The following is a 26,606-nucleotide window of genomic DNA, read 5'->3' on the forward strand; positions in this document are numbered from 1 at the left end:
ATGACTCTCGAGTCCCCAGTTGGCTGAGTATGCAAAGGCATTCTATCCAAGCCCATCGTACCAAAGGATCAGGCTGCTAGAAGGAGGAGCAGCGCTGCGCTAATAGCACGCATCGCTCTGGTTGCTACAGGTGCCACGGTGCCGAGAATTTTGGTGGTTTGAGCCTAATACGAGAGATGGTTCGTAGTCCTCCGTTCAATGTCCCTGTTGAGATCTACGTAGGTAAGAACCCCGTTACAATATGCATTTGACGTCTTAAACAAGGTCTGGGAAGGAAACTCATATATAGATGCCCAGTGTAGCTTCGTCATCGTGAGCTTCTATGTCTTCGGGATGGCCAGTGTCAAATGTTCCAGTGAGTGCTTCTGGATTCGCTCGACGTATTGACATACTCTCATGGAGCTGAGCCTAACATAAGCTATTGTGATTCTCTTCCTCTACAATCAGAATTCTCCTGGAAGGCATGCTCGGAGCACTCACTTCATACCTGGTGCAATTGTATTGTCCTGGGCACTGGCAGTATGGCTTCCTAGCATTCTAAGTTGCGTCCCCATCGAAAAGAAGTGGGATAGCTCTGTCACAGAAAGATGTCTCAACTATGGTACCGTTACCCTGGTCATTGGCATATTCAACGTTCTGCTAGATCCTCTTATTCTGAGATTACGATGCCCCTACTATAGAAGCTGCGCGTACCGATGGTCTGAACCGACGTGGATGCGGGGAATGGGCAGAGCGTAGATGACACGAACTATACGTTCACATGACGTTGCTTCGGACTCGCCCCCGATTCTTTTCATGACTGACCTAGGCATTATATAAGCGACACCGTCTGGCCGGGAGTGCTTTCCGGTCTAGAAGTATGCACAGGAATCGTGGTATGCCGCCGTATCATATATCGGCCTCTTATCGAAAACATAGTAGGATCGTCGGTGGTGGGACAAGAAGACCTGAATAGCGGATACAGCTGGGGTTGGAGTAAGATCAGCATTCGACGTGACGTGATGGTGCAAGGCACGTCTGCTAACTCGACAGGGAGGGAAGATAACCTGATGGGGCTACAACCCTGGCAACTCAAGATCAAACTGATCGATAGGCATTGGCAGCAAGCCTGTACACCAAAACGGCCCTTCTAACGACCATCCGTTGATAGCACTGGAAACTATGGTGGGCGCCAAGGCACTTCCGTCGCCGGTGAGATGTATCATACGACAATAGACATGATTTTCGATATCCTTCCGGGATGAGAACTACTCCCAGCCGAAACACCAATGCCAAAGACAGTCGAGGAACTTTGGTGGTGGGAATAACCTCACTTGGACATTTCGAACAGCACCAAGATTCGATTTAACACTATATGTCAGTACTATTACGCCTAGGATCTCTGATAGCCTAAATAATTGGGGAATTAGCCTTTGCTCGATTCATGCCGGCCGTGTCTTGAATAATTGTTGGGGAATTCCGAATTATGTACGTACATTAAAGGCGGCGTGTATGTCATGTGATTTTGTAGATAAGATAGTGGATTGAACCTGATGGTTTGATTTAATTCCAATAATTACAAACAAGACAATATGAATAACCCTCAATATGTACTCCGGTTCCTTCGCTCATATTCATGCCCATCTAAGTAGCACGTCTTATACATAGGTATCTATATACCTTACATGTGGAAAAGAACCCATAGGTTACCACAACATGAGACTACCGCTTGACTGGGGTTAAGTGTACATACAAAGGGATTCTAGAGTTAGGATTCAGGGGTTAGTGACGATTCCATTCGGCAGTTTCAGCAATACATCGGGTTAATTGGATACACTCTAAGCCTCTATTGGCTGGATCAGAGCAGAAGAAAATATATACTAACCTGTCCCAAAGCGCAAACGACTTTTGCCTCTCGATCCACCGTTGACTCTCGTCAGAGAGCTCCAGATCAAAGTCGTAGATGATGCGGGCTAGGATCAAGCGCATCTCGGTATACGCAAGGCTTCACAACGACGAAGAACATTAGCCGATCTAGTCCATTCCAAGGATCAGGGGGTATCTCACTTTCGGCCGATACAGTTCCTCGGGCCAACATTGAAAGATTGTAGCGCATCGAGTTTGTTCCCCGCTTTCGCAGCCTCTTCAGGGGTCGCTAAGAACCGGTCGGGGTTGAAGGTCCACGGATCCTTCCAATTCTCTTTGCTGTGGTTCATCGCCCAATGCTGGACCTCGACAAATGTCTATGTGGCCGTGTGTCAGTTTCATCTTCTGCTCATGTATGTGTGTAAGCACGGGCACTCACGCCACCGGCCACGAATCGACCCGCAATCTGATCTCCGCCGGGCGGGACTGTCCGCACCAAAGTCGATGTGACGGGGGGGTAAAGTCGCAGAGCCTCGTTTAGAATCGCAAGCATATATGACAGCTTGTTAACCGAGTTGATATTGATCTCGTCAACGCTCTTGAACGACGAGCGAACCTCGTGCTTCAGCTTTTCTAGGATCTCTGGGTGGGCCAAGAGGAGAAACGTAGCGCCTGACAACGTGGTTGCTGTCGTTTCGGATCCGGCCAGCACAAGAATAAATGCGGATGCGCACAACTTCTCAAACGACAGGCCCTATACATGAGTTGATGATATGATCAGAATTCAAGATCATAGGTAATATCAGTCAAGCGGTGGGGAAAGCATTCACTCACCCAGTCCTCGCGCCTCTTGACAAGTCCCTCAAACAAGTCGTCACGCTCCTTCTCCATAGCCAGCCGTGTCTTTACCATGTCCTCGGTATACTTTTGCACTCTATTGACGGCATTTGCACTGACCCTAACTATTACCTGCACCAGATCACTTAAACCAATGTAAGTCATCGCGACAATGACGGCACCGAATCGGACGCTGCTGAAAATGAACTCGATCCATGGATGATAATGGATATTTTCGAGGCATCGGAATGACTGGCCGAAGACGAGATCGCCTATGATATCGAAAGTGGTCCAGTTATACCAGGCTTCGATATTCAATTTATTCTTTCCATCGCCGCACTCCTCGTGTAATCTCTAAGCGACGCTCTCGTTAGTCTACATCGAAATATAAGTGGTCCGTTCGCCGAATGACGCAAAAGAGCACCCCGGTTTTCTGTTTCAGGGGCACCTAGGTCAAGTCTCAAGCCCAATCAACTCGAGGCGGGAACGACGCGGATGGGTTTTGCGGTCGCTTAGGTAGGGACTCACCTTCAGCAAAAGATCAACGTATTTCGAGATCATAGGTTCCTGTTGACGCATTGCGCTATCAGAGAAGCCGTGGGAGAGAGCTCGGCGGAACCGCGAGTGTTCTTCACGGTCCGCATTTATGATCGAAGTTGGGACATGGCGGATCGTCTTGTTGAAGGTGTGAGCCTTAGCCATCTCGTTCATGGTGCTCTCCGAGCCAACGCGGTGGCCGTAGATGTCCTTCCATGCCCGGACGTCGGTAAAGGAGAGATGGTTGGGGCCGATACGGACGACAGACCCATACTGGTCGTGAAGCTTCTGAGTATGGAAGGCCTGCGAGCCGGTAGCATGCCGGATAGCCCAAGGTAATCTCGACGCCCTATGATGTATGGGTCCGGGGAAGTTACGCAGAGGATGGAAGTAGAGGTTATAGATGATTTGATATGCTTGATACGCAACTATCTACGCCGCGTAGTATCATGATATTAGCTATCGTTCGTAAAAAGCCTCAGGTCTCACAAGCGTACCAAAGTAACTGCGAGTATACCATACTTCGCCACATTGGACGTTCCAGCGTCCAACGATTCTGAGATTTTCGACATTTAAACTCATATGTGAGAAAAGGGGGAGAGGGTGGGGGGATAATTAAACAAGGTGCAAACGTCACATGAAGAAAGGAAGCAAAAACTAGTATATATAGACTAGGTATGTATTTATACAGGTAGTATACACGATTAGCTATAAACGTTACATCGGAATGTTCTACGCGCAGACCTCTCAGACGGCAATGTGATCGATTATATCAACCAAGCTTTCCGATTCATGGAGGTGTGCGGGGCTACATAGTAAAGGACATCCTTGAAAAGGAGCTGAGAAGTTTTAGGAGGAGTGGACGGCTGCGACGTTGCGGATCTAAGCGAGCCGGTATGTACATAGCGCATCTGGACAAGATCGTGCTGACAATCTCGGGGGGAGGCCGCACTTTATGTGTCACAAGCAAGGATATAATACGGATACGAATGCCTGTCGAGCAGATGGCCAATCAAGTTATTGTTATTTTCTCCTCTCATGCGTAGGCATAGGCGTGGAGCGGTTCTTGACGGTCGTCCCCTTTAGGTAGGACTATCGTAGGTACGGAATACGGAATCTTTGCCCCACGGCTTTAAACGTATCCCGGTGCCATGAAATGTGAAATCCGGACACACCTACTCAGACTCGGCTCAAACATCGAGCCGGACGGGCATCTTTATTAAAAAAAGAAAAGGAACACCGAATGTCTTGGTGTTAAGGCCGATAGGACATATGAACTATCCGCGCACCGTGCAATCAACTTGCATCATCCCGGCCTCATCATATTTCCCCACCAAAAGTAGAATCGTACACTCACTATTTGCTGCTGCCGCCGGCGTTTTTGTTGGAGCTGACTAAGCTGTCTGCCATAGCATCTGCCGTAGCTTGCTTAAGCCTCTCAGTATCCTCCATCTTAATACCTCCGCTACTCTTGTCTTTCGTATCCTTCTCATCCTCGCTATCTCCAAGGCTAAAAGGATCATTATCCGTGATTGGACTGGGATCGACTGACGATAGAGGTTGCCACTTGCTCTGCTTTCCGGGAGGTGGCGTTGAACTATCCTTCGGCGGGATCTTCGGGGAAGCATTGTATTGGTCGATATCTTCTACGGTGTCCTTGAAAGCAACTTTGCGACCATCAGGTTTCGGTGACATAGAAGGGGGAGGTCTGTAGACTGGGTTGCTTGATGGACGTTCTTGCGATGATCCTGCGTCTCTGTTAGCCATACGATATATCTTCCTCACGGCGCGATAAGGTATCACTAACTTCCATCCGGGTGAAGCCTCATCCCTGCGAAATCGTCGCTGAGAACTTGCGGATCAGCGTCGTAGCGATGGTAGTCCGCGCTTCTTCGCGAGCCTTCCCCGCTGCGCCTACCCATACTCTGGCGCTGATTCTTTGAGGGCTGAGTCTCATCCTCGTTCTCATCGTACTCTCCGTCAATCTTCTTCTTTAGTGTCGTAAACCAAGAATTGACTTTGGTCTGAGTCTCGAGAAACCCTTTGCGCAGGTTTTCTTTAATAACGGGCAGATCGTCATCGATGAAACTGTGCTCTCGGTCGTACATCTCGTTAGGCTTCAGACCAGTTGCCTGTCGCTGGTAATGGCCACCGGGACCCCTATTCTGTGTTCTCGCTTCGTAGGCACCGACGCTATCGTAGTGCTGGGCAAGCTGGCGGGCGTAGAGCTCGTCTGCCTCCAGCTGCGACATAGGACTTCTAGGTCCCGTTGGTCGCGGGGGTTGGGGTGGAGGGGCAGCCTCATGTTCGGGCTCATTTTGGACAGCATCCGGATCGCTCATACCTTTTCTATAATCAATAACCATTCTTATCGCAAGTAATATCGTACCCACCTAAAAGTGCGTTGAAAGCCGGGTCGATTTGACCGCCACTCGCAATCAATACGGCCTTGATAACCGTAAGTTCGATGTTAGGGAAGGCTTCCTTGAGAATCAGTTCATTCTTTTGCTGCTCAGTAAGTGGCCGAGGAGGTTTCGGGGGCGCGGATTCTTCGGTGGCTGTTGTCGGGTTGGCAGTAGTCGACGTCGCAGTCGTGGGATGGACGTTGTCTTCACCGAGAACGCCCGTCTCTTGAATATCATCGTCGTCCATCTCGAACGGGCGTACGGTGGTAGGAGACTCGGGTACGGTTGAAGACGGATTGATCTTGTTCTATTATTACCAAGTTCGATGTCAGCGACAGAGAACGTGATCGAAAGTTAGATGCAGATTGCGACTGATCGCTGTCGCATGAATGCTTCAATAACTGGCTACAAAGAAATTCATGTGAAACTTACCGCATCAGTCGGAGCTGACATCTTGATTAAATAGAAAAGGACTCGGGAGGTTAAGAAGTTATGCAATAGAATAAGAAAATGAACAATCAATGTTATGGAGAATAGCAAGATTATTGCTACGGTTACGATTGGTGATGAATCGTCGTTTGCCTACTGAGGCCCAGCTTAAATTGTAAAACAGGAGATTTATTGCAAGTGACAGTGATATAACTCTAGCTTATGCAACCCATACAGCCCCCATAATGCACTTATGACATCTTGGCCCTGAGGGGCAACTGCGACTGCCTACTAGGTACCCGAATTCTAAGGATGCGATGCGCATGACGTTCCCCGCCACAAACAGGGCTGAGCGCCCAATGATGGTCGTGCTTAACTCGATCCTGCGCCACAGATACTCATCATTCTGTGGCTCATGAGCTTGGCTTTATGACTTTACAAGCCAACTGAGACTTCGAATCTATTAGACAATCTTGAAAGAGTCGGCAACATCCATCCCCTCAAAAGGAAATCTCATAGTTCTGTTCTTATACGAATATTATCCGAAGGCCTATTCAGCTACTCGTATAGACATTGTACCACCTAGGTCTTAGGTAAAGGAATGGAATGGATCTACGGTCCATTGTTTCAACTACTACCTTAAGTACCGAGCCAGGTAGGTACGCAAGACAACGACTCAGGACGTTGGTGAAGCAACACGATTCGCAAAGTCTTTGACGAGACTAGTAATTACTATGGGTGATTTTGATCTAAACTCAAATTTCATCCCTGCTCTTCATAAACCGTCAGCTTTACTGCCTATCGCCAAGCACCATGATAGCCTGCTTTATCTCATCGAGAAAAACCCTATCACAATCGTTGTTGGCCAAACAGGCTCCGGCAAGACCACACAAATACCGCAATTTCTCGAAAATGCAGGATGGTGCTCAGACGGAAAGACAATAGCTGTTACTCAGGCAAGATCTCCCCATTTTTGTTTAACACCCTTCATATTAACTAGTAATAGCCAAGACGAGTAGCAGCTACAACAGTCGCTGTCAGAGTAGCTGAGGAATATGGCTGCGAGGTAGGAAAGGAGGTTGGCTACTCGATTAGGTTCGAGGATGTAACATCTGCCGTTACTCGAATCAAGTTCTTGACCGATGGACTACTCATTCGAGAAGCCCTGGTCGATCCGCTTCTATCACGTTACTCCGTGATTATGGTCGATGAAGCTCATGAGAGGTCTATAAGTACAGATATTCTCCTTGGTCTTCTAAAGAAAATACGCAAGCGACGGCCAGAATTACGAATAATTATCAGTAGTGCCACCCTCCAGGCCGAAGATTTCTTGAATTTCTTTTCGGACGAATCCGATAAGCAAGAATCTTCTGACGGCGAAAAGAATGAAATTGGTTCCATTGTCAGCCTTGAAGGTAGAATGTACCCAGTGGATACTCTTTACCTAGAGACACCCGCGGATGATTATGTCGAAAAGGCGATATCTACGGTTTTTGATATCCACACTCAAGAACCAGAGGGCGACATTCTTGTTTTTCTGACAGGCCGCGAAGAAATCGATACAGCCGTACAAGCGGTTGTAGAACGCTCAGCTCAGCTTCCTTCGGAATGTCAAGCAATTTTGGCCCTGCCACTCTACGCGGGACTATCAACCGAACAACAAATGTCCGTCTTTGATAGCCCACCTGAAAATACGCGAAAGGTCATTTTCTCGACTAATATCGCAGAAGCGTCTGTCACAATTGACGGTATCGTTTACGTTATAGACTCTGGTTTCGTGAAATTAAGGGCTTTCGACCCTACAACCGGTATTGAGTCACTGACTGCGACGCCCGTCTCGAAAGCAGCAGCATTGCAGCGTGCGGGAAGAGCCGGTCGCACAAAACCCGGCAAATGCTTTAGGCTTTACACCGAAGATGCCTTCATCGAGCTTCCTGATGCAAACATTCCAGAAATACAACGATCTAACCTTGCGCCATTTATCTTACAACTTAAGGCTCTTGGCATCGATAATGTTGTGCGCTTCGATTATCTGACACCACCGCCTGCGGAACTTATGGCTAAAGCAACTGAACTACTCTTTTCATTAGGCGCTTTAGATGAGTATGCTAAACTGACGAAACCTCTGGGCATGCGGATGGCAGAACTCGCGGTTGAGCCTATGATGGCAAAAACATTACTCTCAGCCCCATCATTTAATTGTGTCAACGAGATATTGACAATAGCAGCAATGACAAGCCTCGGTGGCTCTATATGGATCCAGAGAGAGGGAGAGAAAAAGTCGATGGAGTCCAGGCGACGGAGATTTTCGGTTGAGGAAGGTGATCATCTGACACTTTTGAACACCTACCAATCATTTTTGAAAAATGGCCGAAAGGACCCATCGTTATTTTGCTATGTCAATTACATCAATTTCAAGGCTATGACTCGTGCTGTGAGCATCAGAGCACAGTTGAAACGCTACTTAGAACGGTTTGGGATAACGGTGGACGAGAGTCACGAGGGATCTACGGCTGGTAAAAGCGAGCAGATTCGAAGATGCCTCACGACGGGCTACTTTGCCCATGCAGCAAGAATGCAGCCTGATGGAAGCTTTCTCAGTATTGATGGTGGAACGACGCTCCACGCACACCCTAGCTCTCTCATGTTTAACCGCAGAGCTGATTGGGTAATTTTCCATGAGGTAATGGAAACTGGCAACAAGATCTTTATCCGCGACATCAGCAAAATCGAAAAGGGTTGGCTATTAGAATATGGGGCAGGATACTACGAAGTGAAGACTTGACGGTACAAGGCTGTGCCGCATTCCGACGACGAGGCCTACCTGAGGAAGGCAGTCGAGGCTTCTCGTTTAAGAGAAGCAATTCATGAAACAATATTGAAGCTATATTGTTGAGGCTGAGACTTGAATGGCCAATTGCAAGGGCTCGTTTTAAAAAGAAACACAGGGCTTCACTATTAGCTTGGTGCGCTAGCTAAGCTTTGTATGGGAATTCCCGGATTTAGAGATCTTTCCAAGGTTTCTTGATTACTGTATATTCCTCCCTAATGAGCAACTCACAGTGTAGGATCTCATCGTCCGACTTGACTGACTACGGCGTACGTACTTGTACCTATTTATAATGGACGCGACAGGATTACGTAGGGCCGGGTTTAAAGGCGAATTCCAAGTCTAGGACCGCTTAGGCCCGTTTAGGCCCGAATTCGTCGCAGCACTACAGAATACATACCTATTAGCACTATGCTACTATGGTAGAGCGATCAACGGTCAATTGGAATAGGTGGTGACTAGAGAGTTTGATGATGTGACGAATATCTACCTAGCACAGTTCGGGATCGTCTTTCATGCATGACGGAATTCGTACATAGATATTTCCTTCTCATCTCAGCAAGATGTAAACTTGTCAAGGGGCCAATTAAAGGGGAAGATTACTGAGATAGAGTCGTGCTGGTCGCGCCAACAACTTCGCCAGCAGCTGGCCAGGTCCAGCCTAGAAATTCAAGCATCTTGGCCAAGGAACCAAAAAAGGGGGCCAGATCGTCTAAGCTCATTTAGGATTAACCCGTTATCAGCGTTTCTATTGATACGAACGATTGGACGAACAATCGGTTCCTGCGCTAGCCCGTCAGGGGGCCCCCTGGCCGATGCCAGGGACGGTACAGTGTATCTCTTGCCGATCATGGCCAATGACATGTGTCTTCGGTCTAATGAATATTGGAGCTTTGGGTGGGTGAGGACAGTGCCCTTTACTCGATTGGAATTTCTTCCCCATCCAGCTCATGTAAACCTTGATGTATTGTAGACTCCACTCCCCCTTCGTTCATTTCCCCAATCTTGCTTCTGATTCGTCCGTTCTTCTGATCCCCGTCATCAAAGGATACCTTGTGGCTTGTACTCGGTAAATCACCTTCTTTTTGTCCCTCGCTTTCTGTTCTTTCTCTTCCTTCATCCTACTCATCCACCGCCTAATCAGGAGTTCGTCGACAACCGGTCAATCCAGACCTAACTGCCTGCCAGCGGGCGTGCCATTCTTTCACAGCTAACCTACAGTCATTCTTTTGTGCCCCGACCATAAGTCACTCTTTCCAGCCTTGTGCGTTATCCAGGCGTTAGTGTCAAGACGACGATTTCGTAGAATAGATTCCGGTCCCGCTATATTTGCAATTTTCGAAATCAAGGAATTGCTGTTCCTGGCTCGTCCTTCGACCTCGACAACACAGTGTTAGGCGGCGTGGCACGATATATCAAAACCGATGTTTTAGGAACCGACCAATTTTTCGACTTTAAAATCTAGTTGTAGGACGGGGTTGGATTCAGAGAAGGAATCAAGTTGGAGTAGTTGACGCGATGACGGGGCGTCATTTCCATCAAGCTCGTGGCCACGGTCACGGCCATGGCCACCATCACTTTCATTCACGGGCATTGCATATCGAGACGGATCAGCCAGTCCAGCTGGAGACAAGGGAAGCAATGGCCGAACACGGATCTCTTTGGGCCGACACCATTTCCCGAATTGTTCCTAGGGAAAACAATCTTGACGAGAAGCCAGTTGGCGGTACCACGACCGTTCCGATCATTCTTGGTGTCTGGTAAGGAACTGGCCGTATGTGTGGAGATGAATCAAGACGTGGCTAACGTTCATATAGCATCCCGCTAGGACTTGCGATCATTGTCCTAGTTTATTTGCATCACCGGACTACGGTTAGGCAGAGGAGAGAAGATGAGACGGACAAGTACAAGTCGATGGACTTTGGTTTCGAGGGCAACGTGGTCGTCAAGAAAAATAAGGGACAGAGCTACTTTGCAAAGGAGAAGGATGGAAATCACAAGATGCAGCTCTCCATGGATATGAACCTGTCCAGTCCTTATTTACTCCCGCCAGCGTTGCACCAGTCTCGAGAATCCATGAACTCTCTTGCGAAGAGCCTTCACCAAGATGATCCGTACCGACCTGTTACCAGTTACGGCGGTAGTGAGGTTGGGTCTTTGCGTTCCTTCAATAAGGGACTCGATAGGGATTCTACCGTATCATCTGGAAAGACACGCGCTAGCAGCGACCGTGATCCGTTCAGAAACCCGCCTCCTCCTCGCCGGGGACCGTCTCCTCTTCAACAATTGCCTCCCGTTGCCCAGCCACCGTCGCGTCGTACTTCTGCTGAAGAAGTGCCCACTCCAGCAAAAAATGAGTTCCGTTTCACAGATGATAATATCACTCTCCCTGGAGTACCCGAGATTCAAGAACCTCCGGCAGCAGCTTCTCAGGGTCCCCATAATGCTCGACCTCTTTCAAATGAATCCATGGACGCGAATAAGGCGAATATCGCCGGACCCGCTCCTGTTATTGATGCTCGTATTTCCCAAAGTTCGGCGGATCTATCAGGTGCGAGACCGCCTCGGAAGGAGTCCCTGCCTGCTGGACTGGACATTGCTCAAGACTACCAGAATTATGCGGGTCATTTCCAAGTTGATGGGCCTGACCATGAAATGGCTAAAGTGGAAATTGACATGCCGCATATGCCAGAAGAGCACGATTACCCACACTCGGCTGGCTTGGGCGTACCAGGACAGGACAACCGGAGGTTGTCTGTTGGATTCCGTCCTCTACCTCCTGAGGACTTCCTTGACTCCGAGGACCCTGAGTTCAGAGCCAACAGGATTAGATCTTTCTATAAAGAGTACTTTGAGGAGATCAAGACGGATAACGGAAAGCCCCCACCACTCCCGCAGCAGCAGCAGCCTGCTTATCATGAAGACTACGACGCCAACTACCTCGGTGATACTGCATTCTTCGATCCCGACACCAATGCATTTGTTATGCCGTATGCTCAGCCTGTGACTCGTCGTGCTATGACTCCGCCTCCAAGCAATAGACGACCTATGCCTGGACCCGGACCACGAGGACCCCCTGGACCGCGTGGCCCTCCTGGACGCTTCCCTCACGGAAGCATGGATATGCCTGGTCCTCGTAGGCCCAGAGCCGGCTCGACGATGTCTGCCAGCAGATGGGCGGCAATGAGCCCTCGCCCTGATTCATCAGCTTCCAACCCGCGCAACTTCAACACGAAACCCCGAAAGCCAATGCCCCCTCCTGCTGCGCTGAACACGTTACCCACGCCCTCCAAGCTAAGGGATGATTCGATGGCTCTATTTGGCTCTGTCGACTTCGCGCCTCCCCCTACCTTTAAGGATGTAGCGGCTGGCCGGTCCCAGAGCCCCGTTGGTGAGCGTAAGCCTTACATGCTGAACACTCCCATCCACTCGCCGCTCGTGAGTGCTTTCGACGAGACTCCTGCGTTACCTAGCCCGTAAGTATAATCCTTGATCCGTATTTAAGGAACCATATATCTAACGTTATATAGTCATCTACTCCGTAAATCAGGAACATTCACTGCTCTCGATTTCGCTCCCCCGCGTCGGTTTAAGGACCCCGACTCGATGAGCGAGACTGGCAGTGTCGTCAGCAACCGTAGCGGTATATCGTCTGCTAATCTCAGCGCTATCCGTGCCGGTGCCGGCAGAGTCAGTCGTCTTCCCGGAGACACTGTGTTCACTCAAGCAGCAATGACCGACAACCTGAAGCCATCGTGGAACATGAGGACTTAAGGCGAGTTGGTCAATCTGACGTAGGCTTGACATACCAAATACGGCAAGGCTTCAGCCGTCTTGTATATCTCTGAAGAAACACATATGTACTGTTAATGCCCTTTTTATATTCTTCCATCCGGGAGGAGGTAATTTGGAAACCAAATCATGACCGGCGAAGCATCTAACCTTGCATGGGAACACATTATAGAAGGATCGGTGCAGTTTATTTTTACCGTGAGTGAGGTAAAACTAGGGATTTTTTGCTTATTAGGTATTTTTTGAACAGAATAAAACCAGGTTGGTTTGAATGGAGTGTTGAGCGTTGCGTGTGAATTATTGTATGGATCCCCCTTGCTGTAAAGTTCGTCTTTTTTGCCTTGTACCATAGCGTGTTCTTAATAAGGTTCTCTTCTTTGTTTGAGTTTGCGGAAAAGGGGAAGCTTCCGTGGCAGTGATGATGTTTTTGATGTTCTCGAAGAGGTATGGATGCAATGCTTTGGCTTTTTTGTTACTGTGTCGTTGATGCTTCTTCTCCGGAAATGATTGGGCGTGTAACTGGAAAGTTGTCATTATCTTGAATACAGTATTTGCTGAAGAATATCTAATTTAATATTCCCGCAAGTGCTTGTTGCGTAGACGTGATATCACCCATTCTATAAATCTAAGGTTGTTTGCAACCATCTACTTTTGCTTTAGAAGTGCTTGAGGTACCATATTAGACTTCTGTCACTGTAATTGAAGTTGCTTAAACTTTGTCTACGCTTGACATCGACTCATCGAATATATTCATTACAATGTCACCAAAAAATAGAAAATGATTCACGATTTAGACGATCCTCTTGGCCTCGGAACGTTCTCCGAATCCAGACGGAAGGCTTGCATACTCAATTTGAGCTCTGTTTCGTCGGTTGCTAGGTCGGATCGAAGATCCCCAATGATTTTCGCCATGTATGGGGAACTCGGGGTAATTACGTATTCCTCTTGGATAATTGAATTTCCGCGACGTAATAGACATGAAGTTGCTGCATCGGTGAGAACTATAAGCTTGGTATTATGTGTGTTTGTGTGTATTAGTTATATTGGTGGGTTTTACGTGGATTTTGAGCCCCAGAGTCATGATTGACGCTTCTATGTTGTCAGTTATTCGATTATCTCTTCACGAATAAGATTTCAACGATTCGTCTGACTCGATCGTACCACCGGATAGAATTTGTTGAGTTGATGGATATCGCGGACCCGGCTAACGCCATTCTCGTGCTGTTTTTATGTGCAGAATCGATGGGTTACATACATGAGGGGAGAGGGGCTATGCCCTACACTGGAACTGCGCTGGAACTGCAGAGAACTCTGGGGCTTCTCTGGCGGCTAGATGAGACCCCATTTACGGGAGATCTGCCCTTACGTGAGTTGTGGTAGGCTAGATAGAGGGCTCATGGTCTATATAAAGATCTAAGTTGGTAATACAACATCATGTGTGGCTGTTCATTTCTGACTTGTCGAAGTTGCTAGCAACTACCTAGCAACTAGCCCATCCGTATCGAAGGTTGTTCCCCTGTGCCAACTCAAACACACGTGGTATAAACTTTCAAGGTTCAACGTTATTCAAATAGAGTTGCTAGACACAACAGACAAGTTGAACTATAAAGCTAGTGCTACTAACAAGCCTGTTTAAACGTGGCAACCTAAAGAAACTTCTTGGAAGGTTGGATCAGTCCTCAGGAAGTAGCCCAATTGACGTTCAACAGCTCTTTAAAGTCAACGTCAGATAACCCGTACTGAAGCATACTAAGACGTAGCGTCTTGGTACCTAGGTCAGGGGCAAAATAACATAATTCACCCTCGTAATGAAGAACTGATAGTTAAACATACCCACACTCTAACCGTTCTGGCAGTTGTTGACATTCTCTCTCTTCCGTTAAGTCCTATACAACATACACTTGGTGGTTTAAGCAACTACAGAGTTGATTGCTGAATCATGTACTACTTACGTAGGTAGGTTGCGAATGCCAGATGCCGACGCTGGATCAATTGATATTGGTGATGAGCAAGCCACAGACCTTAAGGGGAAGTACGGAAGAGCGGCACTAGGTCATTTAGGGCATCTGCTAACCTGCTATCGGGCAAGCTGTGCCTCGTAACTGCTAAACGAAACCACTAACAAACAACATAGCGCCGGGATGTTCCTGCGAGCTGCTGCGAGATAAAACTCAATTGAGAGCCTTTACCGGATTCTCCGTGGCCGTAGCAGGTACTACACAGGTACAATACTGGATCTAGTTACGACGGTCAGCAAGGAAATTTCCAACTTTTTCTGTCAATCGTCACTACATATGCACCTACCTCTGTATTTTCTCAACTTAGAGGAATTGCCCCTGGGCTAATTTTCTTTCAACTTTTCCGTCATTCATTAATATCTTTTTTCTCATTTTCATTTCCCTCCTCTTGTTTTCTTCTGACGACATTGTCGAACCTATGATCTAATAAGCACCTAGTTCACCTAACTCTCCTAGTTCTTCGTTTTTGCTAAATTCATCATCACCCTCGTCACTGTTTCTACTCACCTAAGACCTGTTACAACTAGTACTCCTAGATCCGTGCGGTTTGGCTGCTTCGCTGCATTCCTACCCTATCAATTTCGATCCTCCTGCACATACGACAGCGCCGGAGGCACAAGCGGGAAAAAATAGAGGAACTCAGCCACGCCTTAACCCGCAAGAAGGAAACCCCCTGCACCGATCATCGCCTCGTATGCATTAGCCTATTCGTTCGCTCATTTGCTACAATTCCCTCTCCATACACTAATCAAGACTGGACTGCCCACCGTCCGCTGGGCCACTGCACCTCAGCGCCTGTACTTGTCTTTTGTCCCATCCCGTTTTTCGTCCACCCTCCTGGCGACCTCCTCCCCGTTCGCGTCTCAAGCCCAACTCGAAACATTAGCCAAGGTCAATTGTCGATTCCACAACAGAGTTGCGGCTCACTCTCATCCAGTCTTCTTTGGCTGTGAGTCAGTTTGAGTTGTCTGCGTCTAACACGTAGTTCACTGTAAAGGTATGTTTTTTTAATTTCTATGTTATGTTATTCATCAAGTAAACACGCGATGGCATTTAATGCACATTCACAACTTATGCCGTGGCGATTTGCGACACATTCCATGATAACCTCATTGGACCGTCAGCTCCAAACGCCCCATTCAGCCGAATGGCGTTCCGCTTTGTTTAGCCTAACCTCTCTAACATCTATACCATCTTCTTTTCAATTATCTTCAAAGCCTTTCACCGCTATCTCCTCGTGTCGTTTCGTCCCAAGTATGCTAATATGACGCCTCCTAGTCATTTGTTCGGATTGAAAGTTGGGAGGCAGTTCACCATGTCTACCAACGCCACGAGTACGGACAATTCCGTACCGGAGACGGCTTCGAGTCCGGCTGCCGACAGCTCGTCCGCAACTACGCCTAGTAGCACTTCAGCTGATCCGACTACTTCGGCGACATCTGAGGCTACTTCTACTAGTACTACCCAGGCGACAACGCCTACGTCAACTTCTACAACAGAATCCCCTACCTCAACCACCAGCACAACTCCTACCACTAGCGATACACCAACTTCCACTACTACCCCATCTTCTACTATTGCTACTACACCTACCTCAACGGCTACAACACCTAGTACTACGACTCCATCCTCATCAACGACGACAACAACAACTCCGCCGACGACGTCCAGTGTGATTACCACTACGCAGATAAGCACAAATGAAAGTGGGAGCACTGCATTTATCACGGTCACTTCAACCCAGTTGAATACCAACACCGCACAAACCACAGGACAGTCAACCTCCACAGATGCCTCCGGCTCTGTCATAACCTCAAGCGCCGCCCAATCGGGAGCCATAGCCGAGCCGGCCAAAATTGCGGTTGCTGTTGTGGTTCCCATCGCTGCTGTAGCATTGCTCGTTATCGGAGGAATTTTCTTCTGGAGGAAGCGCAAACAACGAAGGGACGCGGCAGAAGAAAGGAGGAAGGAAGTGGAAGATTACAGCTACAATCCGAATAATGACCCAACCTTACCCGACATGGGAGCAGGTGCAGGTGCTGGTGCTTACGAGATGAAGGAAGATGGCGGATCTTCGGGTTACCGTGGATGGGGATCAACTACTCTGGCTGGTTCAACTGGAAGGAAAGCTTCGACTACAATGTCGGGCGGTGCAGCAGGTGTGGCTTACTCTGATGCAACTTCGCCGACCAGAGGAAACTTTTCTGACACTAGATCAGGAGACGGCTTAATGGGCGAAGGCTCTAATTCACCACAAGAAGGCGAAATTCTCGGCGCTATGGGCCCGGGTGCCGCTGACAACCGCGGAAATGGCAACGGTAACGTACACCGCGGGCCATCGAATGCCTCGTCATCCTACAGTGCTGCTGGAAGATCTGATGGTTCTGGTGAGAATGCAGGCTCCTATAGTGGGCCCGCATATCTCGATCAATACGGTGGTAACAATCCCTATGCTGACGGCGCTTACGGTCAACAGCGCCCAGGAGAATTAGGAGGACAGCCGATAATACGGGATAACCCGGCCCGACGCAACACGCGCATCGAGAACCCATCGCACTATCCTCAACAGAGTGCCGGTATCTCGCAGAACTTCTAAATTCACTTTCGTTTTTCTATTCATGTTCAGATGATACCCGAACTGGACGCAACATATTTTCTATTAAAACAACGCTGTCATGCGTCGTGTTTTGCGCCCTGTCCTTGGATTCTAAAATAATGGCGTTCAGCGGACCTTGCATTACAGCTTTACTATCCTTTGTGCATAATTATCTTTTAACTACCGAACTCGGTTGGAATCTGTCTTAGAATTTTCTTTCTCGGAGATCTCAATTACCAGGTCAGCGTACAAAAGGGAACTTGACAACTGCTGTATATATTCGGCAGGGAGATTATCTACCATATACATTTTGGGGTCCTCTCCTTGGTGTTCGGATCGTTTTTGTGTTTTTAGATACTACGGTCTAATATCGACATCCTTACCACACATGTAAAGCGATGTACGACCTCGTCGTTCAGCCGGCTTCAAATGCCATTGTGGTCCACCGAACGGAGCAGCATTTGGAATCTAGGCCACGAGGAGCTAAGGTGGGCGAGGAGGATGGGACGTGTTATGGAACGGAGGTGTACGGTTATGCAAACTTGGTACGGGGATAGTGAGGTAACTGGCGTGGTTCTGGATGCGGCGATAGGTCGAGTCCGGGCCATCTCGGGAAAAGAGGAGGAGCTATAGGGGATGTCTACCAAGGTAGGTATTCCCATTCGATAATAATGAAAACTACGGCCGAGAAACCGGTTCTATAAATGAGAATACTGTTGAATTTTTATAATGCCTTATACTTCTACCTAGCCTTCTCTCTGTTGGTAAATATGTATGACTATTTAATAATTTTCTGGATCTCCCAGGATTATGACTTGTGCTTCAGAGTATATATGCTCGCTAGATACAGTCTTGTGAAATGATGGGTTTATGTGGTATCTGAAGTTTACTACCCCTCTTGTGATATATGATGAATGAATCCATTCTCTTAAATCGAATTGGGGAGAAGTTATTAATAAGAAATATGTAATGCTAGAAAAGAGTCGATACATGTCATTTGGACACAACTTCAACGCGGCTTCTCTTCTAGGTTCCCTGTTTTGAGTTAAGGTTACTTGCTTCCCGAATGCTTAGTTCGATTAGGTGACGTCGTTAAATTCAAAGAGGATTGCTGACCCGATGCGCGTCGTAGCCACACGTGGCAGCACCTGGCAAATGCTTTTATCCCCAGTAAATTAATGCTACCTTATACCTAATCTCTTTATTTTTTTTTTTTTCTCCCTTCTGCCATCTTTCCACTTCGACACGTAACGACAGCATGGCATCAAGGTATGTGTTTTCTGCAGTTCCTATCAATCAGCCAACGGGACTGTTTATTATTTGGTCGGGGTCCTCGACAAGGAACGAGACCCGGGGACATGCTTTCCTTGGGACGCTCCAGAGATCTTATGTAGATCACACCCGCGCCGCCTGTGCTCGGAAAGGGGAAAGTCTCCTAGGGCTGGACTATTGACTACAGACCAACATCTTTGCGCGTATACAGTGCATAGGGCTGATAAATGGAGGCTAATGTAATGGCTTTAGATTTGGCCACTCCACGCTCCACCAACGGGACTCCCGCAGCGCTCTGTTCGAGGGATACAGTGGCAGCGGCCGCAACAGCGCCGACCCTGCGAGACGACCCAGCCCAGCCGTGGGCTACGGATACGGATACCCCGGAGGTAGCAACGGTTCGGCGAGCAATCATCTTGGTGTAGAGAACAGAGGGTCGTTCCGACCCGCGACGCCAAATTCAAAGTACATCCTACATTGCTATCTCCCGCTTTCATACGCCACCAGGCAAGACTTGCACGAGAGATAGGAGATGGGGCTAATACCGAGTCGAAAAATTAGGGGCCAGTACAGCGACGCGGTGCTCAACGAGTTAGAAAGCCAGAACGACCAGCAGGTCGAGGGCATCTTAGGGAAGGTCAAAGTCCTGAAAGATGTGAGTTTTATACTGCTGTTGATGCTGCGCGTAAGTTGAGGGGGAGCGGTTTCTCTTGCTTTATTATGATAGTTCATATTTATACTATGCTATTAATATAAACAGAGAAAGAGAGGGGAGCAGCGAAGTTGTCTGCGTCGTGGATGGGCCGAACGGCCGAAGTGGATGAGAGCGAAAAAGGGGGGGTGTAGAACGTCCGCGATAAAGAATATGCTAACGTAGTGTTTTCGCTCCGCGCAAGATGACGGTGGCTATCGGCGACGAGATCAGAGAGTCCTCGGCGCTCGCGGAGAAGATGAATGACACGTTCGACTCGACGCGGTTAAGGCTACGCGGAACCATGAACAGGATGATGGTCATGGCTGAGCGGACGGGCGTCGGCTGGAAGGTCTGGCTCGGTTTTTTCGCCGCCGTGATCTTCATCTTCCTCTATGTCTGGCTCTTTTGAACGCCTACCTACATCGTTCTCGTTCGGGTACCTACCTACATACAACCAACCCCCTGAACGAACAACATAGACCTACACGCAAGGTTTAGACACGAGCAGCATTATATCACATTACGGATGGCGTTGTGGCGTGTTTTATCTTTCTATTTTTGGCATGAAGACGGTTCAACGGTACGACTGAGCAAGAGGAAAAGTGGGAAGATGTTCTGAATAAGCACAGGGTAATGCCGCAAAAAAGTACGGGTACGAGACGAAGTTTCACGAAGTACATATGAGAACGATTATTGGCCAGTCAAGAATACGACGTTTGTAATTAAATGTATCATAATCCATCGTCTACTTCGTCCCTTCTTGCTCGGGGTTTTTTGGCAATAGTAAATACTATTAAGTTTTGGCTGGCTGATTACACGGACCTCCATAGGCGTAGGCTAGGATTAATGAATGATAAAGGGGTATCTTGGTATCTTGAGGTAATGCAAGTGGTGTATGTGATGATGGTCAATAACGAACAGTCCTAGTGAAAGCAAGATGCCTCCGTTAGCCTCGCCTTCTTCAGCCTCGACCACGGCGTGCAGGTCCACTATTTCGCCGCCGCTGGATTTCCGGGCTACTGTGAAGCATGCTGCTCTCGTCGTGCGATAATATGTCGCTAATAGCGAGACTATGCCGCGTCGCATCGCTGCGTGCTAAGCTGTGCCTGTACCTAGACGGCTGGGACACCTGCGCGGCAAAGCTCATCTCGGGCTCGTCACCGTCGTCCTCGCTGCTGAGATCCGCCTCCGAGTCCGTATGCTCGTAGCCTGCGTCCTCTGCCTCGGGTATCTCATCGTCCAGGTCGCCGTCCATGTCCATGTCTCCGCCGTCTCCGTGCCCGATCAGGTCGTCCTCCTCGATCATCTGGGCCTGGTCCTCGTCGTCCACTTCGTCATCGACGCCGTAGTAGTTCCCACCGTCACGCCCGCGGGCTACAGACTCGCGGAACGCGTCGTCGGCTTGCCTCATACGCTGAGCCATGAGCTGCTGCTGTGCATGCGCCGCCCGCTGCTCCGGGTCGTCGTCATCGTCATCATCCTCGTCACTATCATCATCGCTATCCTCATCCTCTTCATCATCGTCCTCTTCGGACCCAGAACCTACCCCGAAATCATCCGCCTCGGGTATATCCTCATCCAGATCCCGCGCCCCGTCCAACTGCACATCATCCATAACCCCATCCCCATCCTCGCCCTCCTCTCCCTGCGCGTCTACCAAGGCGTCGACACCCCCGGCACCCCCAGCGGCCTCGGCCTCGGCGAGCTCCTGTGCCAGCTGCTCGCGCCGCAGGGCCTCGGCATGCTCCTCGGCCTCGCGTCGCTCCTCGCGCAGCTGGTGCAGCGTCTTGGGGATCCCGGGAGGCTTGAGCCAGGCTGCGCCGAAGTTGGTCACGTTGGCGCGACGCCGCTCTAGCGTCTGCTCGTCGGCTCGCAGGCGTGCGAGGGGCGAACGCTCGAGGAGGTGTGCGCCCCGCCGGTGCGAGAGCCCCGAGGGGTCGTGCGGTTGTTGCTGCGGTTGCGGGGCGAGGGGCGAGGGCGGGTAGGCGGACGCGTCGAGGGCGGAGGAGGAGGAGCTGAGCGGGTTACGGGGCGAGGTGTACCATAGTGCGTGGGACTGGGCAAGTGGGATGGTTAGTAGGGTTATGCGGAGGTTTCTACTCGGGGTAGGGGGAGAGGGGCCCGAGATGGGTTGACTTACGTCGCGCGGTGCTAGGTCGGGAAGAAGGGACAACATGATGGTCGAGGTTAGTTCAGGTTAGGGCTAGGACGGACTTAGATGCAATTGGCCGTCTTGTGAGATGGCGGCATGAAGGACATCCCGCCTAATTTCTTCCTGCCGCAGTAAGAGGAATGGAATAATGACTGCTCTCAAAAGAAGCGTTGCGGTAACAGTACGGACACGCAGATCTGAGAGGATCTAAGGTGGGATGTTGAGGCTCCAAAAATTATTACAATTGGTTATGACTAAGCGTAACCCAGGCGTAGCTGCCCTGTAATTACTGTATGTACCTACCTAGGCGACATGCACTTTCCAATAGGTATTCTCTCCAGCTGTCCGGGGTAGTAGCCCTGGAGTATGCATCTTACCTTCAGCATCCTTGAATACTACATGAGTACATGAATGGTCATCCTAGCATAAGTCTTTTATGAAAATAACAACTCCAGAATAACATCTACAAAATTGTGTACACACGACCAACATCACTCCGACTTTCGCAAATACCCAAAGAAGGAACCCGACAAGGCTAACCAGGACTCCCTTCGCCTAAACATGTGATCAAGTACTTCAAACGGACGTATCCACGCTCAATGTTGGTTTCCGAAGTCAAGTGCTTCTTGCAGCCTGCGATACAACAATACTGCTTCGACTATCAAATACTCTTCCGGAATAGTAATATATGTGCTGTCACTCCGTACGTTATTTCGGATGTGAGTCGACTACAGGCACGTCTTCCTGAATATCCATACTCCTCACATCGTACCCGGCACGCTCTGAGACTCTTAGCCTATGTCTATGACAAGTCATGTCTTTCCGAAATACGCTTACCAACGAGAACGCTGTGAAGAACATTTTCATCAAGTAATGAGAATACCCTTAAATTGCTAGTCAAGGGCATCTTATGCAGCGTATGGTACGAGACCCCCAGCGGTGAGTAGAGCCGCGGCTTATGAAACGAACAACTAGCATATTTTCATTTAGGCTGGTCCATAGGCTTGTTATTTGACTTACATCGACTACGGGAGTTTTCGGAACGAGAAGTGGAAAGTGGAAATCTTTTGCGCTTCCAAAGGACGAACAAACGCCGAACGTACGAATGCGCCCGACCTCCTCTTATTACTGTATTTCGCACATACATACATCACATAGTGCGTTATGTGGTGCACGTGCTAAGGGCCTGATTCCATGTTCCCTGTCCCCGCCGTCGCCCGTCAGCCTTTCCAGGACTTCTCTTCAGTCTAATTAAGTCCGCCCCGCTCCCCTCCGCGGCTCGCAAGGATCAGGAGGGGAGAATCTCTGCTCCAGCTTATTTCGTCGTAAGGCCGATCTCGCTATGGATCCTTCCGTCAGTCGGCTCGGCTTGGGAGAGGAACTGACTGATCGAAAATGCCGGGTGTGACCGCTGTTCAAGTAACAAAGCAGACGAAGTCCAAAGTTCTCGCAGGACGCTGTCATCCGTGACGCGTAGCTCTTTGCGCTCGGAACGAGGTTACGATTCTGTCATATATTCGCCGAGATCTAGATTGACTACGGGTCTACGGGTCTACATATGTACATACTACGCTATGTACGGCTTCGTTAGCGGCTCGCAAGGAACTATCCCAAGCCTAGCGCAAGAGATAACACTTGTCGCCATAAAGAACCCTCCTGATTGGCGGCTTATTGCTATTTGCTGTTGTCGATTTTTTTACTTACAATTTTTTTTCTTTCGAAGCGAGCGAGAGGACGAACTAAGCAGCACAATGGTACGGAAGGTCACGCGGCCAGCCAACCTACATCGACCTAGCACCAGGTTTGTAGCCCCGGTCACATCTTCGACGACTAGGTTCTGTATGTACGGTTCAGCATGTATGTAACACTGCCCGCCCTGTCCTACTTAAAATGAAATGCAGGTTCACCTGCAGAATAACACCGAATAATACAGTTGGGAGCTCAGATGGCTGTTCCAAATTCTCAGACTAGCATGCCTAGAACAACGCCTCATTGGCTAGTTGTTCATCGCCTCTAACCTAGAAGGTAATATAGCAGTTGAGGTTGTATAGATATTGGGGTACGGTCGAATATAACTTCAATAGAACCATTTTATAGTCAATCGTTTCTTATACAGTCCGGAGATCAGCCATGCTTATGAGATTACACGATTACACACTTCGAAGCACATTTTAAAACAATTTCTCATTATCCGTATTCTCAGTTATTATCTCCTATGGCTGTTCGATTCACGACCCCGTGGGCAAACAAGAAGCAGCTGCGTCAGCTCGGCACAGACGGATTACATGCTCATCCGTCATTGCGGGATATAATGGCAATTACTCCTTTGAACGAGGGACGTACATACGACATGAGACACTTCCAAGAAATGAGGCATCTTGGTTGATTCCCCCGTGCCTCCTCAAATCAAGTCTCTTAAGATGTGCGTATTTGTCTGCTCGTGATGGGGAAACCCCACGCTGCCACGCAGCACGCCCCAAATGGAGGCTCTCGTAAGCGCATTCGTCTCTCGTCGGACCCTGCCACCTGCTACCCAACCTAGCACTCTAGTATTTTAGCACATCGCGAGCTGCATATTACCCCCAATACATACATTACACAACAATAGTGTTCCGCAGTAGCGGGTAACGCGACATCGGACCATGGCGCTCTTACGATTCGGGATCCAAGGGTTGGCAGAAGTGATTGGGCCATCCCGTAGTCTGGACGGACTTTCTTTAGGTATAATTACTCGTTCGACGTTTTAGGCCAGCTCTGCTTCCCACCCGCCAATCCGTCTGCACGGAAGAGGCCTTCGTCCCAGACACCCTGTCTACTCCCTGGCTAGACCCCTGGCTCGGGATATGCATGTCTGTGTGGGGTGCGCAGGGTGCGTTCTGGAATGGACTGTAGCTATATCCATATGGCGTTGAGGGGCGTTTCTGTTACTCAAATCTTCACTTGCGGCTACGCAGCTTAAAGACAGGACACCTCCGATGAACGGCAAGCACACAGCTAAAATTATTATAATTTATTGATTTGCTTTATTTCTTATTTGCCAAGATCAATCAGCTGTGGCCCCAAGTAGCGCCTAAGCGAATAAACTCCTGCTTGTGGACGACGATCCTCGGAAAATCGATTACCAATGAACCAATGCCCTGGGTTGCAAGTCAAACACCTAAGCTTTTTGCGAACTGCATCATTACGACATAGACGCAATTCAAGTTAGAGTGAATGTTAGATTTTTAATACCGAAAATAGTGCTGACAAGATCTGACCCTTCCCTTCATGAAATAAATAAGTTGATATTACGAAATTTAGAATAAATGGTTTGCCCATGTGTAACTAGAAATATGTAGAGAGAATTAGGGGTTCTTCAGAGAAAAGCTACCATCCAGAGACTTGATGGCATGTTGCATCTCCTAGTAATTGTACCAACCCATGTATAACATACTAGCAACATAGCAACTAGCAACATTGAACTACTAGGTAGCAAACAGTCTCGTATCATCCAGAGTCCCTCAATTTCCAATTCCCAATTTACAAGTTGATAATCGTACGAAAAGACCATCACGCCCTTACACCATCTCTTGCACTTACGTGGTCATCCTCCTGACTTTACCTCTCACGACGTCTGTTTTGATCACACAGAAATAAGAGCAACGCCCATTGGATAAGGGTTATATAATTATATGTCATGTAGGTGCATATGTTACCAGATTCCGAATTTGCGCGAATATTTTTCTTCTCTCCCTCGCCTCTACACTACTCTAAGAGTTGCACTATGTGTGTGTAAGGACTTGGAGGCAAAGTTTAGGTTGCGTCCGAGTTATGTATAGGTATCTGTACCGCGGCACTAAAAATTCTAAATGGTACTAGGTATGTAATGGGTTTAACCAAGCAACTGCCATAGTCCTTGTTAGTCTCGGCCAATCAGAATAGCGCATTTGTTAATCTTCAATGACTCTATGTCAGAAGGCAATACCAATTGACCTCCGGTAACGTCACCGAATCGAACTAGCCGCTAAGTGCTAAGCCAAATAAGCCAATAGACCAATAGACGCAAACAGTATGCCCGGGGTATGAAAGACCAGGTCGTTCCGTCCTTCGGCCATCTCCCCCCTCCCCCACTTAAGCACTAGTACACTTATTACTGACTGGATACTAAGGTACAATGGTGGAGGAGGCCGATCTAACTCCCCCATGTCCCATGTTAGGTTCTACATAGGCATACCAATTTTTGTCACTGTTCACTAAGGGTATGAATAAATATTTTTCTCCCTCTCTCTATTCTTACTCGAGGAAATTGTGTAGACGCACCTGAACAGCCTTGAAATCTGAGAACCCGGCTTGGCTCCTTTCTGCTACTTGTAACAACCATAAAAACCACGCCATTGCCGCACCTCCTCTTCGTCCGCTTCTTCCCTCTTCTTTTTCTTTCTCTTGCCAGACCATCTAGCGAAATACCCAACTTCTCGTTGAGACCCTGAATTTGTATTACGATTTCTCTCGAGAACACTCAGTCGAAAGGAAAAAGAAAGCGAATCGCGCAAAAAGACTTCAACTTGTAAGTATAGTTATATTTCTACATTTCCCCTACCGGAACGGGAAACACTTCGACCTGGACGCCAACGGCCACGACGAGAATATGGCGGATGTCGACCGGAAAGCGGAATACCTGGATAGTAGTACCTGCTGTGTCCATGGACCGGAAATGGGATCGGAAAGCAAAAGAGGATCAACAATTCGATCACCTATGGATTTTATACACCGGTTGTCAAATTTGGTGTTGAAGAGTCGTATGCTGCTTGGATGATGAAGCGCTCCGCCCCTCCAAATGCAGCAACCCTTGTCCCTCACTGTACTTTATGTACCGGTGATAACTGAGGCATCGGGCCAAAAAGGGCATCATATGCACGATCGTCAACCTATCAGACGCAAGATCGATAGCCGCATAGTTGCTTTTGGAAGCCATTCAATTGGCTGTTGTCATATCGCTCCCCACGCTCTCACTATGCGAACGTGCGACCACTTATGATTCGACAATCCAATTTCCTGATTCAGCTCGCATTTACATGGGTGTGTCGTGGTGGGCTGTCTATCCAAGCCCAATGACGCCAGTGGTGCATTTTCGGGGCTAAGCGCATCATTGAGAATAGAGAATATTGAAGAAGCTATTCCACGCTTTTTTTTTCTGGTTCTCTTTTTATTCGTCGTTGA

The 26,606-nt window shown here is 48.5% G+C and overlaps 7 protein-coding genes across 7 annotated transcripts; 4 read left to right on the forward strand and 3 right to left on the reverse strand.

The window, feature by feature from the left end:
• Positions 1-1,510: 1,510 nt before the first annotated feature.
• F4807DRAFT_422943 (putative cytochrome P450) lies at positions 1,511-3,981 on the reverse strand. Its single transcript, XM_047997741.1, has 7 exons — positions 3,717-3,981; positions 3,211-3,651; positions 2,680-3,036; positions 2,285-2,599; positions 2,047-2,222; positions 1,865-1,984; positions 1,511-1,741 (listed from the first exon to the last, which is right to left on the reverse strand). The coding sequence occupies exons 1-7, from the start codon at positions 3,789-3,791 to the stop codon at positions 1,702-1,704; spliced, it is 1,524 nt and encodes a 507-aa protein (XP_047854855.1). The 5' UTR covers positions 3,792-3,981; the 3' UTR covers positions 1,511-1,701.
• Positions 3,982-6,249, reverse strand: F4807DRAFT_422946 (uncharacterized protein). Its single transcript, XM_047997742.1, has 4 exons — positions 6,057-6,249; positions 5,613-5,931; positions 5,027-5,563; positions 3,982-4,967 (listed from the first exon to the last, which is right to left on the reverse strand). The coding sequence occupies exons 1-4, from the start codon at positions 6,075-6,077 to the stop codon at positions 4,576-4,578; spliced, it is 1,269 nt and encodes a 422-aa protein (XP_047854856.1). The 5' UTR covers positions 6,078-6,249; the 3' UTR covers positions 3,982-4,575.
• A 538-nt stretch (positions 6,250-6,787) lies between these two features.
• F4807DRAFT_467128 (P-loop containing nucleoside triphosphate hydrolase protein) lies at positions 6,788-9,259 on the forward strand (the record flags this gene model as incomplete). Its single annotated transcript, XM_048002450.1, has 2 exons — positions 6,788-7,009; positions 7,060-9,259. 2 exons carry the CDS (start codon positions 6,788-6,790, stop codon positions 8,836-8,838), a joined length of 2,001 nt encoding a protein of 666 aa, XP_047854857.1. The 3' UTR covers positions 8,839-9,259.
• Positions 9,260-10,029: 770 nt separating this feature from the next.
• F4807DRAFT_467132 (uncharacterized protein) lies at positions 10,030-13,239 on the forward strand. The gene is made up of 3 exons (XM_048002451.1): positions 10,030-10,643; positions 10,701-12,359; positions 12,414-13,239. The coding sequence occupies exons 1-3, from the start codon at positions 10,402-10,404 to the stop codon at positions 12,655-12,657; spliced, it is 2,145 nt and encodes a 714-aa protein (XP_047854858.1). The 5' UTR covers positions 10,030-10,401; the 3' UTR covers positions 12,658-13,239.
• A 2,769-nt stretch (positions 13,240-16,008) lies between these two features.
• On the forward strand, positions 16,009-17,289 carry F4807DRAFT_459714 (uncharacterized protein; the record flags this gene model as incomplete). The annotated part of the gene is made up of 1 exon (XM_048001409.1): positions 16,009-17,289. One exon carries the CDS (start codon positions 16,009-16,011, stop codon positions 17,287-17,289), a length of 1,281 nt encoding a protein of 426 aa, XP_047854859.1.
• A 960-nt stretch (positions 17,290-18,249) lies between these two features.
• F4807DRAFT_61266 (uncharacterized protein) lies at positions 18,250-19,823 on the forward strand. The gene is made up of 4 exons (XM_048003266.1): positions 18,250-18,558; positions 18,814-19,026; positions 19,123-19,216; positions 19,458-19,823. The coding sequence occupies exons 1-4, from the start codon at positions 18,548-18,550 to the stop codon at positions 19,662-19,664; spliced, it is 525 nt and encodes a 174-aa protein (XP_047854860.1). The 5' UTR covers positions 18,250-18,547; the 3' UTR covers positions 19,665-19,823.
• A 376-nt stretch (positions 19,824-20,199) lies between these two features.
• Positions 20,200-21,801, reverse strand: F4807DRAFT_61143 (Apc15p protein-domain-containing protein). Its single transcript, XM_048003265.1, has one exon. It carries the CDS (start codon positions 21,429-21,431, stop codon positions 20,217-20,219), a length of 1,215 nt encoding a protein of 404 aa, XP_047854861.1. The 5' UTR covers positions 21,432-21,801; the 3' UTR covers positions 20,200-20,216.
• Between the last annotated feature and the right edge of the window lie 4,805 nt (positions 21,802-26,606).

This window comes from Annulohypoxylon truncatum, assembly GCF_022578515.1.
Source record: "Annulohypoxylon truncatum strain CBS 140777 unplaced genomic scaffold F4807scaffold_13, whole genome shotgun sequence".
In the NCBI taxonomy this organism is placed as follows: Eukaryota; Fungi; Ascomycota; class Sordariomycetes; order Xylariales; family Hypoxylaceae; genus Annulohypoxylon; species Annulohypoxylon truncatum.

Excerpts from the sequence above, each read along its gene's own strand:
- F4807DRAFT_422943 (XM_047997741.1), bottom strand. The coding sequence starts at position 3,791 with ATGTCGAAAATCTCAGAATCGTTGGACGCTGGAACGTCCAATGTGGCG. Across the intron at positions 3,037-3,210 it reads ACGTTGATCTTTTGCTGAAG|AGATTACACGAGGAGTGCGG; the intron begins GTGAGTCCCTAC and ends AGCGTCGCTTAG. Across the intron at positions 2,223-2,284 it reads GTCGATTCGTGGCCGGTGGC|ACATTTGTCGAGGTCCAGCA; the intron begins GTGAGTGCCCGT and ends ACGGCCACATAG.
- F4807DRAFT_422946 (XM_047997742.1), bottom strand. The coding sequence starts at position 6,077 with ATGTCAGCTCCGACTGATGCG. Across the intron at positions 5,564-5,612 it reads GGCTTTCAACGCACTTTTAG|GTATGAGCGATCCGGATGCT; the intron begins GTGGGTACGATA and ends ATTATAGAAAAG. Across the intron at positions 4,968-5,026 it reads GAGGCTTCACCCGGATGGAA|GATCATCGCAAGAACGTCCA; the intron begins GTTAGTGATACC and ends ACAGAGACGCAG.
- F4807DRAFT_467132 (XM_048002451.1), top strand. The coding sequence starts at position 10,402 with ATGACGGGGCGTCATTTCCATCAAGCTCGTGGCCACGGTCACGGCCAT. Across the intron at positions 10,644-10,700 it reads CCGATCATTCTTGGTGTCTG|CATCCCGCTAGGACTTGCGA; the intron begins GTAAGGAACTGG and ends ACGTTCATATAG. Across the intron at positions 12,360-12,413 it reads ACTCCTGCGTTACCTAGCCC|TCATCTACTCCGTAAATCAG; the intron begins GTAAGTATAATC and ends AACGTTATATAG.
- F4807DRAFT_61266 (XM_048003266.1), top strand. Across the intron at positions 19,027-19,122 it reads CCCGCGACGCCAAATTCAAA|GGGCCAGTACAGCGACGCGG; the intron begins GTACATCCTACA and ends TCGAAAAATTAG. Across the intron at positions 19,217-19,457 it reads AGGTCAAAGTCCTGAAAGAT|ATGACGGTGGCTATCGGCGA; the intron begins GTGAGTTTTATA and ends GCTCCGCGCAAG.
- F4807DRAFT_61143 (XM_048003265.1), bottom strand. The coding sequence starts at position 21,431 with ATGTTGTCCCTTCTTCCCGACCTAGCACCGCGCGACGTAAGTCAACCC.